The 13,931-nt window shown below is 36.6% G+C and overlaps 1 protein-coding gene across 6 annotated transcripts in view; it reads left to right on the forward strand.

Annotated features, from left to right (window-relative positions):
- The window catches only part of HELQ (helicase, POLQ like), a 48,619-nt gene that overhangs the window by 22,635 nt on the left and 12,053 nt on the right, over nucleotides 1-13,931 (forward strand). For 5 of the 6 annotated variants that reach the window (XM_025998172.2, XM_025998170.2, XM_025998171.2 and 2 more), the window contains 3 exons: nucleotides 9,612-9,834; nucleotides 11,570-11,727; nucleotides 12,971-13,069. In XM_025998172.2, coding sequence (XP_025853957.1) covers nucleotides 9,612-9,834; nucleotides 11,570-11,727; nucleotides 12,971-13,069 — 480 coding nt within the window. The remainder of the gene's footprint in view (nucleotides 1-9,611; nucleotides 9,835-11,569; nucleotides 11,728-12,970; nucleotides 13,070-13,931) is intronic. The other variant, XM_072755768.1, reaches the window with a different exon arrangement.

The following is a 13,931-nucleotide window of genomic DNA, read 5'->3' on the forward strand; positions in this document are numbered from 1 at the left end:
CAGAAAGTAGAGGAAGAGGGAACACTGCTCATCTCATCTTACCAGCAGACAAAGACATTACAAGAGGAGAAAAGTAAAGGCCAATATCTGTGGTAAAAATAGTTATAAAAATCCTTATCAAAGTATTAGTAATCCAGCAAAACAGGGTTTATTCCAGTAATTCAAATTCAAAAGTCAATGTTACTATTCATTTGACATTCAAAATTCAATGTTACTATCCATTTGACAGAATTCAGCACCCATTTATGATAAAAACTCAGCAAACTAGGAGTAGAAGAGATTATATTCAACCTGCTAAAAGGTGTTTATTTAAAAAAAAAAAAAACTGCAGGTAACATCACACTTAATGGTGAAGACTACATGTTTTTCCATCTAAGATCAGGAAAAGAAAAGAGGTCTGTTCTTACCTACTTTTCAGCATACATCAGAAATCCTAGCCAGTACAAGACAGGAAGAGAAACGAGGGCATGTAGATTAAAAGGAAGAAGTAAAACTGTCTTATTTGCTGATATTAGGTTCAAGAAAAATCCAAAGGAAAAAAACGTACAAGAAAACTAGAGTGTAATCAGCATGTCTAGGATACAGGGTCAATGTACAAAACTCAATTGTATCTACAAATAATACACTCACTACAAATAATTAGAAAAACAACTCCTTTCACAAGAGCATCAAAAAATATGCAGTATTTAGGGATAAGTTTAATATATGTCAGATCTATACACTGAAAATTGTAAAACTGCTAAGAGAAATTAAAGGAGACCTAAATAAATGGAGAGAGATACCATGGTCAAGAATTTTTTTTTTTTTTTTAAGATTTTATTTATTTATTCATGAGAGACACGGGGAGAGGCAGGGACACAGGCAGAAGGAGAAACAGGCTCCATGCAGGGAGCCCAATGTGGGACTCGATCCAGGAACTCCAGGATCATGCTCTGAGCTGAAGGCAGACGTTCAACCATTGAGCCACCCACGCATCCGGAAAGGAGAAGATTTCTGTATTATGCAGTCACTCACATTTTAGGATGGCAATTCATTTTTTCCAGTTTTCCCCAGAAATGACTGGAAGAATTTAAGAATGAAGACAGAGAATGTTTTCATGCAATGATAAAGTTATACTGTAGCTTCTCCTCTTATTCCTGAAGTGAAATGCAATCCTTAATATCTGCATTAGTATGTAGGTCATATTTAATTCTTCATAAGTATTCCTTTTTTTGGTTGTTGTTGTTTTTTGTTTGTTTGTTTTTTCATAAGTATTCCTGAATTAATTTGTTTATCATGTTAAGACATTCCAAAACAAAACTGCAGTCATATGTGAAATAGAGATGAAATGATTTGGAGAAACTCCCATATAACCAGGTAAAAGATCATTGTTCTCAACCCCCTTTGAATCATTGAACAACCCTTTTCAGAAAAACCATATTGGTCTTAAAGGTTGCTAATATATATATATTTTTAATTAGCACTAGCTAATGTAAAAATCTCTCTCTCTCTCTCTCTCTCTCTCACACACACACACACACACACACACACACACACACACACACACCTCTAACAATAACAGACCAAGGGCTGATTCCCATCCTTTCATTAATAATCAACAGAATCATTCCTCTGGGTCTATAGCCAGAGAATATATTTTAACCATTACAATATAAATTACAGTTGTTGTTTTGGTTTTCTTTATTTTTTTTTAAATTAATTTTTATTGGTGTTCAATTTACCAACATACAGAAAAAGACCCAGTGCTCATCCCGTCAAGTGTCCGCCTCAGTGCCCGTCACCCATTCCCCTCCAACACCCGCCCTCCTCCCCTTCCACCACCCCTAGTTTGTTTCCCAGAGTTAGGAGTCTTTATGTTCTGTCTCCCTTCCTGATATTTCCCAACATTTCTTTTCCCTTTCTTTATATTCCCTTTCACTATTATTTATATTCCCCAAATGAATGAGAACATACACTGCTTGTCCTTCTCCGATTGACTTATTTCACTCAGCATAATACCCTCCAGTTCCATCCACGTTGAAGCAAATGGTGGGTATTTGTCGTTTCTAATGGCTGAGGAATATTCCATTGTATACATAAACCACATCTTCTTTATCCATTCATCTTTCGATGGACACCGAGGCTCCTTCCACAGTTTGGCTATTGTGGCCATTGCTGATAGAAACATCGGGGTGCAGGTGTCCCGACGTTTCATTGCATCTGAATCTTTGGGGTAAATCCCCAACAGTGCAATTGCTGGGTCGTAGGGCAGGTCTATTTTTAACTCTTTGAGGAACCTCCACACAGTTTTCCAGAGTGGCTGCACCAGTTCACATTCCCACCAACAGTGTAAGAGGGTTCCCTTTTCTCCGCATCCTCTCCAACATTTGTGGTTTCCTGCCTTGTTAATTTTCCCCATTCTCACTGGTGTGAGGTGGTATCTCATTGTGGTTTTGATTTGTATTTCCCTGATGGCAAGTGATGCAGAGCATTTTCTCATGTGCATGTTGGCCATGTCCATGTCTTCCTCTGTGAGATTTCTCTTCATGTCTTTTGCCCATTTCATGATTGGATTGTTTGTTTCTTTGGTGTTGAGTTTAAGAAGTTCTTTATAGATTTTGGAAACTAGCCCTTTATCTGATATGTCATTTGCAAATATCTTCTCCCATTCTGTAGGTTGTCTTTTAGTTTTGTTGACTGTATCCTTTGCTGTGCAAAAGCTTCTTATCTTGGTGAAGTCCCAGTAGTTCATTTTTGTTTTTGTTTCTTTTGCCTTTGTGGATGTATCTTGCAAAAAGTTACTGTGGCCAAGTTCAAAAAGGGTGTTGCCTGTGTTCTCTTCTATGATTTTGATGGAATCTTGTCTCACATTTAGATCTCTCATACATTTTGAGTTTATCTTTGTGTATGGTGAAAGAGAGTGGTCCAGTTTCATTCTTCTGCATGTGGATGTCCAATTTTCCCAAGACCATTTATTGAAGAGACTGTCTTTCTTCCAATGGATAGTCTTTCCTCCTTTATCGAATATTAGATGACCATACATTTCAGGGTCCACTTCTGGGTTCTCTTTTCTGTTCCATTGATCTATGTGTCGGTTTTTGTGCCAGTACCACACTGTCTTGATGACCACAGCTTTGTAGTACAACCTGAAATCTGGCATTGTGATGCCCCCAGCTATGGTTTTCTTTTTTAAAATTCCCCTGGCTATTCGGGGTCTTTTCTGATTCCACACAAATCTTAAAATAATTTGTTCTAACTCTCTGAAGAAAGTCCATGGTATTTTGATAGGGATTGCATTAAACGTGTAAATTGCCCTGGGTAACATTGACATTTTTACAATATTAATTCTGCCAATCCATGAGCATGGAATATTTTTCCATCTCTTTGTGTCTTCCTCAATTTCTTTCAGAAGTGTTCTATAGTTTTTAGGGTATAGATCCTTTACCTCTTTGGTTAGGTTTATTCCTAGGTATCTTATGCTTTTGGGTGTAATTGTAAATGGGATTGACTCCTTAATTTCTCTTTCTTCAGTCTCATTGTTAGTGTATAGAAATGCCATTGATTTCTGGGCATTGATTTTGTATCCTGCCACGCTACCAAATTGCTGTATGAGTTCTAGCAATCTTGGGGTGGAGGCTTTTGAGTTTTCTATGTAGAGTATCATGTCATCAGCGAAGAGGGAGAGTTTGACTTCTTCTTTGCCTATTTGAATGCCTTTAATGTCTTTTTGTTGTCGGATTGCTGAGGCGAGGACTTCCAGAACTATGTTGAACAGCAGTGGTGAGAGTGGACATCCCTGTCTTGTTCCTGATCTTAGCGGAAAGGCTCCCAGTGCTTCCCCATTGAGAATGATATTTGCTGTGGGCTTTTCGTAAATGGCTTTTAAGATGTCAAGGAAAGTTCCCTCTATCCCAACACTCTGAAGGGTTTTGATCAGGAATGGATGCTGTATTTTGTCAAATGCTTTCTCTGCATCTAATGAGAGGATCATATGGTTCTTGGTTTTTCTCTTGCTGATATGATGAATCACATTGATGGTTTTACGAGTGTTGAACCAGCCTTGTGTCCCGGGGATAAATCCTACTTGGTCATGGTGAATAATTTTCTTAATGTGTTGTTGGATCCTATTGGCTAGTATCTTGTTGAGAATTTTTGCATCCATGTTCATCAGGGATATTGGTCTGTAATTCTCCTTTTTGGTGGGATCTTTGTCTGGTTTCGGAATTAAGGTGATGCTGGCCTCATAGAACGAATTTGGAAGTACTCCATCTCTTTCTATCTTTCCAAACAGCTTTAGTAGAATAGGTATGATTTCTTCTTTAAACGTTTGATAGCATTCTCCTGGGAAGCCATCTGGCCCTGGACTCTTGTGTCTCGGGAGGTTTTTGATGACTGCTTCAATTTCCTCCCTGGTTATTGGCCTGTTCAGGTTTTCTGTTTCTTCCTGCTCCAGTTTTGGTAGTTTGTGGCTTTCCAGGAATGCGTCCATTTCTTCTAGATTGCCTAATTTATTGGCGTACACCTGTTCATAATATGTTTTTAAAATCGTTTGTATTTCCTTGGTGTTGGTAGTGATCTCTCCTTTCTCATTCATGATTTTATTAATTTGAGTCTTCTCTCTCTTCTTTTTAATAAGGTTGGCTAATGGTTTATCTATCTTATTAATTCTTTCAAAGAACCAACTCCTGGTTCTGTTGATCTGTTCCACAGTTCTTTTGGTCTCGATATCATTTAGTTCTGCTCGAATTTTAATTAACTGTCTTCTTCTGCTGGGGGTGGGGTCCATTTGTTGCTTTTTCTCTAGTTCCTTTATGTGTAAGGTGAGCTTTTGAATTTGAGTTCTTTCCAGTTTTTGAATGGATGCTTATATTGCGATGTATTTCCCCCTCAGGACTGCTTTTGCTGCATCCCAAAGATTTTGAACGGTTGTATCTTCATTCTCATTAGTTTCCATGAATCTTTTTAATTCTTCCTTAATTTCCTGGTTGACCTTTTCATCTTTTAGCAGGATGGTCCTTAACCTCCACGTGTTTGTGGTCCTTCCAAACTTCTTGTTGTGATTAAGTTCTAATTTCAAGGCATTATGGTCTGAGAATATGCAGGGGACGATCCCGATCTTTTGGTATCGGTTCAGACCCGATTTGTGACCCAGTATGTGGTCTATTCTGGAGAAAGTTCCATGTGCACTTGAGAAGAATGTGTATCAGTTGAGTTTGGATGTAAAGTTCTGTAGATATCTGTGAAATCCATCTGGTCCAGTGTATCATTTAAAGCTCTCGTTTCTTTGGAGATGTTGTGCTTAGAAGACCTATCTAGTATAGAAAGAGCTAGATTGAAGTCACCAAGTATAAGTGTATTATTATCAAAGTATTTCTTCAGTTTGGTTATTAATTGGTTTAAATATTTGGCAGCTCCCACATTCGGGGCATATATATTGAGGATTGTTAAGTCCTCTTGTTGGATAGATCCTTTGAGTATGAGATAGTGTCCCTCTTCATCTCTCACTATAGTCTTCGGGGTAAATTTTAATTTATCTGATATAAGGATGGCTACCCCTGCTTTCTTTTGAGGACCATTTGAATGGTAAATGGTTCTCCAACCTTTTATTTTCAGGTTGTAGGTGTCCTTCTGTCTAAAATGAGTCTCTTGTAGACAGCAAATAGATGGGTCCTGCTTTTTTATCCATGGTCAAGAATTAAAACAGTCAGGACACCTGGGTAGCTCAGCGGTTAAGCATCTGCTTTTGGCAGATGATCTTGGACTCTTGGCATCAAGTCCCACATTGGGCTCCTTGCGGGGAGCCTGATTCTCCCTCTGCCTATGTATCTGCCTCTCTCTGTGTGTCTCTCATGAATAAATAAATAAAATCTTTGAAAAAAAAAAGAATTAGAACAGTTTTGATCTGTTGATACTTCCTAAATTGGTATATAAATTTAGTGCAATTCCAGTCAATAGACTTGTTTAGTGGAAATTGAAGGCTAATAGAATTTATTTTGGAAATACAAAGTAGAATAGCCAAAATCAATTTTGTGAAAAAATAACAAAGAGTGTTCACACTACTTTGAGACTTACTATAAAGCTTCAGTAATCAAGGCAGTGTGATATTGGTGCAAGGTTCATATAGACCAATAGATCAATAAGTCCAGAATTAGGCCTACACATACATGATCAATTTTTAAAAAAAAATAATTTCTGCACTCAACATGGGGCTCGAACTCAGTACTCCAAGATCAAGAGTTGCATGCTCCACTGACTGAGCCAGCCAGGCACCCCTATAAATGATCAAAATGATCAATTTTTAACAAAAAGTGTCAAGATATTTAAATGGACAAAGGATAGTTTTGTTTGTTTTCAATAAATGGTGCTGGAACAACTAGGTATCTATATAGAACAAAACCAAAAATTAATCTGTACTCTTACCTCACTCTAATTTTGTCCAGAATAATTAAACATGGACCATAGACCTAAACTTAACAGCTAAAAATATAATTTCTAGGACATATAGGAGAAAATTTTTTGTTACCTTGGGTTAAGATTTCTTATGCGGGAAACGAAAAACATAAACCATGAAGGGAAAAATTCAATTAAATAGACTTCATCATAATTTTTACGATTATCTTCAAAAGACATTGCTAAAAAAGTGAGAAGTCCCAGAGGAAATATTCATAATGCATACATCTGACAAGTATGTATATGAGTTAGGACTCAGCAAAAGTAGTGGAATTGGGAGGGAGTTGGAACTTCCCTTAAGATGGAAGTGCTCAGGTAACAGGGAGACTAGGAAAACTGACTTGGCCACAGGGATATGGTTTTCTGGACCTGGCAATACAAGATCTATGGGGCACAAACAGTCGCGTTTAAATTCTGTTTTAACAGTTGAAGTGCCCCAGCAAGAAATCAGGCAGCAGTTGGTTCAGGAGATTAGCAGGTAGGCAGCTGTTGTTCCAAGCTTGCCCATAGGAGGCAGAACTCAAGAAACTGGACCCAGTCAGGAGGAGGCCAGGCCAGCAAGATTACTCTTACACCATGAAGTGGGGGTTCACAACAGGGCTCTAGTTGTGGAAGAATGCTGGAATTCTAGACATGGTGGAGAGCAGGAAAACCTTTAGAGCTGGAAATGAAGCAGAAGTCCTCTAGACAGAAACAGTCAGGTGGAAGAGAACTGAGAAGCAAGAAGGGTGAGGTCTGTGAGTTGGGCAGTGAGGTCAGGGCAGGAGGGTACAGATGAGCACCCCTGGAGAGACTAGGCCGGTGGTTTGGTGGAGAGAAGGAAACTCTAGGAATTGATGAGAAAACGTAACAGTGGTTGGGCCATAGGATTCAGGGAGCCTCCAGTTATCATCTATTTATCACAGCCACACCTTAGACACCCTGTTAGACACTTTATGTATTTAATCTCTGATCCTTGCATACCTTTGAATTAAGTAATGTGGCTCCCCTTTTGTAAAAAGAATCTGAGGCAAAACGAGGCAGGTAATATAGGCTGCTTGCAGCCTGCTTGCTCCCTGCACCCACACTGGGGCCCGTGCTCCTGCAGTCTTCTGCCTGGGCAGTGTGATCGTCCCCTAACTGGGCTGACTGCCTTGCATCCATTCTTCCACGCTTTCCCACATCCTCTCCAAATAACTCTTCACAGACTGATCTTGTCAAAATGTAAACTCAGAATGTATTACCCCTCTCTCCTTAAAATTTGTCAGTGGTGGTTTCCATTGCCTTTAAGATTAAGCCCAAATTCCTTATCATGGTCTGCAGTGGTAGATTTGGCCTCTACCTGTCTCCATCCTCATCTCTCACCAGCCTCCTTGCACTCTGCACTCCAGGTATACAGGCCTTTTAGGTTCTCAAGCACGTGATGTTCCTTCCCACCCCAGTGCTCACTAAGTGTGAGATTCGTGCATCTTCCCCACTCCATCTCCTGTCTCACCCTTACCCACATAACCATCGCTTCCTCAGGGAAGCCTCCCTGTGCCTCTGAGTCCAGTCAGTTTATTGTATCTATAGAACCACATTGCTTTAGTAGAACCTATCAGTTTGTAATTATATTCTGGTTAGTGCAGTGATTTGGCTGATTTTACCCCACAGGAATATAAAACCTGTACAAGCAGAATCCATATTTATTGTTATTTGTCCCTGAATCCAAGTGCCTACCTAACACAATGCCTGGCATGTGGTTGGTGCTCTGCAAATACTTGAATGAATGAATGAATGAATGAATGAATGAATGGATTATTCACTTTGGAGTTGGGCATGGGTGAACCTGAAGGTTGGGGCAACAGCGAAGAATCCAGCTTTGAGAAGCTGTGGAGGCCAGAGGCAGAGGCTGGACCAGTGGGTCTAAATCACTGTATCTGCAAGTTTTTCACAAAGGGATAGAAAGATAACATGATGGTAGCTAGAAGGATCAAGTAAAGGATTTTTTTTAATATCCTTAATGTTAACTATAATCAACCAAGTAGAAAACAATTCAGCAGCTAAGTTCATCGGTAATCTACAAACTGAGTATCAGTCTTGAATACCTTAAAACTGCCATTTTAGCCTCATTATATTAAGAAGGAGTTTTGGGTGCCTGAGTGGCTCAGTCAGTTAAGATCCTACTCTTGATTTTGGCTCAGGTCATGATCTCAGAGTTGGGAGATCAAGCCCCACATTAGGCTCTATGCTGAGCATGGAACCTGCTTAAGGGTGTGTGTATCTCTCTCTGCCCCTCCTTCACCCACTTGTGCACACTCTCTAAAAAAATAATAATAATAATAATAATAAAAAGCATCAAACATTTTTTTAAATTGAGTTTATTAAAAAGAAAATAATAGTAAATGTCTCTGCCTCATCATATTTTTTTAACTCTTATATTGGTTTAGTATCAAATAATTACTTAAGTTTTCCAGTTGAAAAAATGTCATCAGAACTGTAAGAATAAGTGATACATTTATTGATTGACTATATTTTAGTAGAACATAATGATTTCATTGAAATTGGCTAATATAAAATTATCCTAATTCAGCATTAACTTTATATCTGAATACCAAATGGAGGATTGAATATTACTTAATGATTGCCACTATAAATTTTAAATAGTGACTAAGAGGGGGAGAGAGAAAGGCAGCAAAAGAACAGGAATGAGAGAGACAAAAAGAGAAGACTGCTATATATTTTTAGGTATATATTGGGAAATATTGCCTGATCCTGTTTCAGTGGAGACTTTCAGTTATGTTTTGCATGTGTGTGGTGGTTTTTTTTAAATACAATTTTTATTGCTAAAGAATACTTTCACAGGTGGATGGAAAGGGGTAAAGGGAGGATTTCTGAAGGAGGCTGAGTGAGAATTAGTGATAATTGGTTGGAGAATAAACAAAGCACAGCTTTGGAGACATTGTGAAAAATTATTTAAAAATGTGAGGAGTTTTGGGTGAAAAATATGTAGATGTTTTCATTAAAAGTATGAATATGATAACTTTTTAAAATTGTTTCTTGTTAATTTTAAAATGCCGCTTATAAAATTATCTTTATATGTGCAAGTATGTTAGTTTTATGCTAATTTATTTCAGTAGCTTTGCAGTATGGACATTAACATGCATTCAAAACGATGTCTTAAATTAAGGAAAATGTTCCAATGATGTCTTGAATTGTTTCAGATTGCAACAAATCTTGATGACATATATCACTTTATGTGTGGTACATTTTTTGGTGTTCAGCAAAAGATTTTATTACAAGAAAAAAGTCTGTGGGACATAACCATCGAATCACTTAGATACCTGACAGAAAAAGGACTTCTACAAAAAGACACTATTGATAAGCCCAAAGAAGAGATCCAATATAGTTTTCATATTACAAAACTGGGACGAGCTTCTTTTAAGGGTAAGAGTTTACCTAAGTTTCTGAGGAAATGTGCCGGGAAAAAAAGAAGTTAAATCATTCTCTTCCTTTAAATTGGAACTAATTTCATATTAATAACATTAATCTTACAAGCTATTATACTACTTTCGCTTTTAAAAGTTGAAAAGTGTAGGCACCTGGCTGCCTCAGTCAGTAGAGCATGTGACTCTTTGTCTCAGGGTTCTGAGTTCAGGCCACATGTTGGGTGTAGAACTTACTTTTTAGAAAGGGTTTTTTAGTAAATAAATAAAAAGTTGAAAAAGTATTGGGTTTTTTGTTTTTGTTTTTTTAGAGAGGAAGTAGGAAGGAGCAGAGGGGGAGGGGAAGAGAGAGTTTTAAACAGGCTCCACACCCACCATGAGCCTGACTCATGGCTCCATGTCACAACCCTGAGATCATGACCTGAGCCAAAATCAAGAGTTGAACTGGCTGAGCTACTTAGACACCCTGAAAGATGTTTTGAATTACAAGTAATTTAGGATACTCCAGAAGTATTTAGAGGGAAAAAGATTATCATCCCCCTTCACACACCCCTCTACTAACAATCGTACAAATCTTAATATCCTACCAAGAATGGCAATTTGGTATATGTCTTTTCAGACATGTTCTGTACATTTCATTTCAATGCATAACATATACTTAATATACAAGTTTAAGATTTTTTTAAGCTTTTGTTTTTAAGTAAACAATCATTGGTTTTGTTCCAGAACTTGCTTTTTTCCTTAAAAATTGTTTCTTGACAGGGAATAGTTTTTTCTTAATGGCTACATCATAATTTACTTAATGAAAAATAATACATGTCTGTCATTTAAAAAATTCCTTAGAACTCAGAATTATGTAATGGAAAATCCCATTCTCCTGTCCCATTTCCACCCTCCAGGGGCAACCACTGTTAACAATTTGATGTGTATTGTTCCACATATGATTATGCATACAGATAAACATGTATATGTATATTATATATGTATGTTTGTATGTATATGTGTATAGATTTTATATATATACATGTATATACATTTTTATGTTATTTTGTAGTTTATTTTTAAGATAAAGTCATAGTTGTAAGTATTTTTTGGCAGCTTACTTTTCTCACTTAAAATATTAAGGAGTACTTTAACATGTCAGTCCCTTTAAATTTACCTCATTTTTCTTTTACTACTATAATCATCCATAGTCTAGATACTGTAATTTAATTAACCATTCCCCTATTGATGGACATTTGCACTGTTTTTTTTTTTTTTTTAATTTTTCTCAACTATAGACAAAACTGCAATGGGCATCTCTGTTTATATCTATTTTTGGGTATGTGTGGAAATGTTTCTCTGGGTTAGATTTCCAAAAACAGCAATTGGGTCAGAAGGAGTAATCTTATTAAATGTTGATGTATCAAACATTTGGAGGTCCGTCAAAATGACCTCCAAAATAGTTGTGATAAATTACATAAGAAGGGATTTTGGTGGAAGGATGAGTGAAATAAGTGAAGGGAATTAAGAGTACGCTCATCATGATGAGCACTGAGCACTGAGTAATGTTTAGAATTGCTGAATCACTACACTGAACACTGGAAACTATAAAACTGTGTGTTAACTATGCTGGAGTTAAGAAATTTTGAAGACTTTTTGCTATGCTTAGGTAACTTCTCAACAAGACATTTTCAAAAATCACCTTTCTCCCCCTTTGGTAATTATGAAAGATGAAATTTTGATCTTCCTTTTAGGGACTATAGATTTGGCTTATTGTGACATTCTGTACAGAGATCTGAAGAAAGGTCTTGAAGGACTTGTTCTCGAAAGCCTTCTTCACTTGATTTATTTAACAACTCCCTATGACATGGCTTCTCACTGTGACCCTGACTGGATGATATACTTCAGGCAGGTGAGAATAGAAGGCTCTTCAGTATGGTCTGTCTTATTTATTAATGATGATACAATTTTTATTAAGTGATTATTCACTTTTTTTCTCTACTAAAATATGTTTGTAATTGGGCCTTTCATGTGTCAGTTTTTAGAAGAGTAATATGGAAATAGCATTTTCAGTCACTTAATAGTACTTTTAGTACTATTAAGACACTTAGTATTTAAGTGTCACTTAAATAGTACTTTTCTGTTAAATATAAACAAGTTCATTATCGAAAAAATAACAAAAAGTGCAGAAAAGAAAAGAGGATCATCCCTGATCTCATTCCCCGAAGATAGTTACTGTTATGTTTTAGGGGCCACTCCATTTTATGATGCCTACAATGTGAAGAAAACCATGAAAGCTGGGGGTTTGTTTGTTTTTTTTTTTTTTGATATTTTAATTACATGAAAGCTCTATCGGAGCCAAGCAAAATAACTAAACTCAGTGACGTTAACTACCTGAGAAGCAATATCAGTTTTATCACTAACAGGAAGGTGGAGCTGGATCCTACTTGTTACAAAACCAGGTGGTAGAGTACAGTCTGTTAGGATTTTACTATGAACAGAGCAGATGCATGAACACATAGTAGGCAGAAGCAGTATGCTGCTCTTAATTTGCAGGAAATTAATTTTCTTTTTAATGTCATATTTTAAATTGTAACTAAGTTTTTTAAGTGGTCCTATATAATGCAGTTACTGTCAAAAGCTTTCCCTTCCCTTCCTCCCCGCAGACCTCTCAATATTAAACATAACCACATGGACCATGGAAACCATAGTCCATAGTCACAGTGCTTGTGACCATGCCTTTAAGTATTCTACCAAAATATGTTATGTTTTAATAATACATTTTTTGAGCTTTACAATATGTATAAGTAAAATTTGTGTTTTTTCATATCCTTCAAAACCATGATAATGTGATATCACAGGAAATACTAAATTTGGTTCAAATGGCAGATTTTTAAAAGTTACAATTTGAAAGGTGCCTAGGTGGCTCAGTCAGCTAAGCATCCTACTCTTGATTTTGACTCAGGTCATGATCTGAGGGTCGTGGGATTGAGCCCAGAGTCGAGCTCCACACTCGGTAGGGAGTCTGCTTGAAATTCGTTCTCCCTCTCCTGCCCCCCTATCTCACCACATGCTTTCTCTCTCTCAAATAAATAAATCTTTTTTTTTTTAAAGTTACAATTTGATTTTTCTCTGTTTACTCTTTTTAAATGTAGTTTAGCCAGCTTAGTCCAGCAGAACAAAATGTAGCTGCTCTTCTGGGAGTCTCTGAAAACTTTATTGGGAAGAAAGCATCAGGTCAACCTATAAAGAAGGTACCATAGTCTTTTTTTCTCTCCCTAAATAACCAAGTTAATTTAGCAGAATTAATGCTGTTGTATCATTGGCTTTTGTTGATTTGGTCTTTTTGTTTCATATTTTTTTCCTTTAAATTAATATAATTCCCATTTTACTATTTAAAACATTTGAGGAGCAGAAATTTGGGCATTTTTTAAAAGCAGTATTTATTTTTGAATGGTATGATGGCCTTTTTTGTGTGTATACCTTTGCATTTCTGAAACACTCTGTCATGCACATATAAGCTTCTTATCATAGGAAAAGGTAAACCCTATTATCTATTTTTCTTAGGCTACTTATGGCTTATAAAAATTGTAAAATATTTATTAAATGTTTTTATGATAGTATATAATCCTGAAATAAGTTCAGTTCAAGGGAAAAAAATGAATTTTCTAGAAACTTATTTTTTAAAATAATGTTTACACCCAACATGTGGCTTGAACTCATGATCCAAGATCAAGAGTCACATGCCCCTCTCACTGAGCCAGCCAGGCCCCCCTGACCTAGAAACTTTTTATTAGGCATTCTACTTGGTATTAGGGATTCTAAGATAGGTTTGGTTTGAGGTTTTTGTTGTTGTTGGGTTTTGTTGTCCTTAAAGAATTCCCAGTCTAGTTAGTACTTCAAGTACATAGAGCTCTGTAAAAGGTTGAAGTTGATAAATTAATGCCTTTTTGTATGATATTCTTCTATTTTAGTATTTTGAAATTTAGTCAACAAATATGAAGCAAGTGTCTAATACACTAACTTTAAGAGGAATGGAAATAATTTTTGGCAAACATGCCTTCAAATTCCTTAAGTTAATATTTTCCACCTTATAATACACTTTTTATATTTATA

The sequence above is a fragment of the Vulpes vulpes genome, chromosome 4, assembly GCF_048418805.1.
Source record: "Vulpes vulpes isolate BD-2025 chromosome 4, VulVul3, whole genome shotgun sequence".
Taxonomy (NCBI): Eukaryota; Metazoa; Chordata; class Mammalia; order Carnivora; family Canidae; genus Vulpes; species Vulpes vulpes.